At 45.4% G+C, this 2,162-nt stretch overlaps 1 protein-coding gene across 1 annotated transcript; it reads left to right on the forward strand.

The window, feature by feature from the left end:
• Nucleotides 1-55: 55 nt before the first annotated feature.
• On the forward strand, nucleotides 56-1,961 carry LOC110390615 (ceramide synthase 4-like). Its single transcript, XM_021381999.1, has 4 exons — nucleotides 56-269; nucleotides 538-644; nucleotides 1,046-1,202; nucleotides 1,674-1,961. Exons 1-4 carry the CDS (start codon nucleotides 234-236, stop codon nucleotides 1,689-1,691), a joined length of 318 nt encoding a protein of 105 aa, XP_021237674.1. The 5' UTR covers nucleotides 56-233; the 3' UTR covers nucleotides 1,692-1,961.
• Nucleotides 1,962-2,162: the final 201 nt, after the last annotated feature.

The following is a 2,162-nucleotide window of genomic DNA, read 5'->3' on the forward strand; positions in this document are numbered from 1 at the left end:
GAGCCCTTACAGTGAGAGGTTTTTTGCCTCATGGAGTAGATGAGCAATTACCTCATTATTGCTACCTGCAAGAGACGTGCTGTACCCTGGACAGAAGGTATACTGTGTGTTTTAATCTCTCCTGTCCCCGTTTTCTCCAGGACTTCAAGGAGCAGATAGTCCATCATGCTGCAACCATCTTCCTGATCAGTTTCTCGTATTGTGCCAATTACATCCGCATTGGGACACTGGTGATGGTGATTCACGACGCTTCTGATTGCTTCCTAGAGGTGAGCTCCACAGTTATTTGCCGGGCAAAGCCTAGTTGGCAGCGATGCTCTTCAGCCAAATGCTGTCTTCTGATCTAGCACAGTAGGGGCCAAGCACTGTGGGATTTCACTGATAACTCACTGCTGATTTCTTGACGTAGCTTAAGGTGCCCTACAGAGAGGAGATTACCTGCATGTGGATTGTATTATATCTGCTCATTAGCCTCTTGGAGCACGTGCAGATGCAGTGTCTTGGCCTGCTTTGTTTTATTGTTCTTTCTCCTTCCAGCCAACTAAGATATTCAATTACATGAAGTGGAAAAAAACTTGTGACAGCCTCTTTATGATCTTCTCAGCTGTTTTCCTCATCAGCCGCCTGGTCATTTTCCCCTACACGTGAGTCTGCTGCAGTCAAGGAAAATGAAAAACTGCTTTCTTAGAGGCAGGATAATTCAACTGTGGGCTGAATCTTTTGCTGCAGCCTTTGCTTTTCAATTCTTGAGCTCATGTCTCTGACCTCTGCATAGATTACAGTGCCACATGGCTGCTACACCTGCCTTGGGGTAAACAAGGGCGGTCTGCCTTGGAGTTCATAGAATCGTAAAGACCTGAAGTATACTGCAGAAGAGTCCTTGGCTTTTGGCTCTGCTCTGCGTATTTCCAGTGGGGAACTCGCATGTTATATATAAGGAGGAAATGACTGATCTGAAACTTCCTCTGTGACAAGAGTTTCTGGGGGGCTTACAGCCCTGCTAAGAATACCATTGCCCTTCTGTGCAATTCTTTCTCTCTTGCAGAGTGCTCTATAACACCTACTATTACTCCATGGAGATATTTCAGCCCTTTTTTGGATATTACTTTGTGAATGCTCTCCTGATAACTCTACAGTTGCTCCACGTCTTCTGGTCCTGCCTCATTATTCATATGGTCTACAAGTTCATGCTCCAGGGCACGGTATGAATCAACTTGTCGTCCCTTGCACATGACATGGGGAGGGAGGGTGCTCTAAAACTACTTGGGAGCACAGAAGTTTCTCTGGAATTGATTCTTTCTCATCCTAGTGTAATTATACATGTAGACTCCTATCCGTGAGGTAAAAGGGACACTCAGTAAGCATAATCCATTCAAGACTGCAGCTAGCTATCGTCTGTTTGTCTCCATCGGTCATAGAGCAACCTCCCATGCCTGAGATGCAGCTGTGTAAACTTAAGTGAAATGCATCCCGTTCTTTCTGACTGTAGCATGTTGCATCTGCTGTGAGACCAAGCTGCAGCTCAGCACGAAATTCTTCTCAAAATCAAAGACGTGAGCCAGTGTCATCAGGTTGGCCATCTGCCAAGGACACAGTCTAGGAGCATCAAGTTTGTGCTCTGTGGGAGTTGACCTCATAGCCTGGGATGAGTTGTTTTCTTACTATCCAACTAGGGAATTCTGTCTTCCTGAGAGCAAGCATGAGCAGCTCATCTTCATCCATATTGTCCAGAGCTTCCTTGTCAGCCTTCCTTTAAGGTAGCACAGAACAAATAACTTGCAAATTAAAACCGGAAACTTCACACACTGCAGAAAATGAAGGGGGAACTGAAGAGGCCCTTCCTACTGTTTTCCTAATTCTAGTGTGGGGTGAAATGCCACTGCAGTTATTACAGTGTTAAATGATGAGGTAATGAATGGCGTTATTAGAAATAAATGAGCCATCAAGAAGGCTGGAGCACATCCAGATTTGTTCGTGTTTTATCTACAAGCGTTGTGGTTTAACCCTGGCAGGCACCTAAGTGCCACACAGCCACTCACTGCTCTCCACAGGTGGGATGGGAGAATCAGAAAGGGAAAAACAGGAGAACTGTTGGGTTGAGATGAAGACAGTTTATTGGGTAAAGCAAAAGCTGCCTGCACAAGCAAAGCAAAACAAGGGAT

Source organism: Numida meleagris, unplaced genomic scaffold, assembly GCF_002078875.1.
Source record: "Numida meleagris isolate 19003 breed g44 Domestic line unplaced genomic scaffold, NumMel1.0 unplaced_Scaffold1521, whole genome shotgun sequence".
Classification (NCBI taxonomy): Eukaryota; Metazoa; Chordata; class Aves; order Galliformes; family Numididae; genus Numida; species Numida meleagris.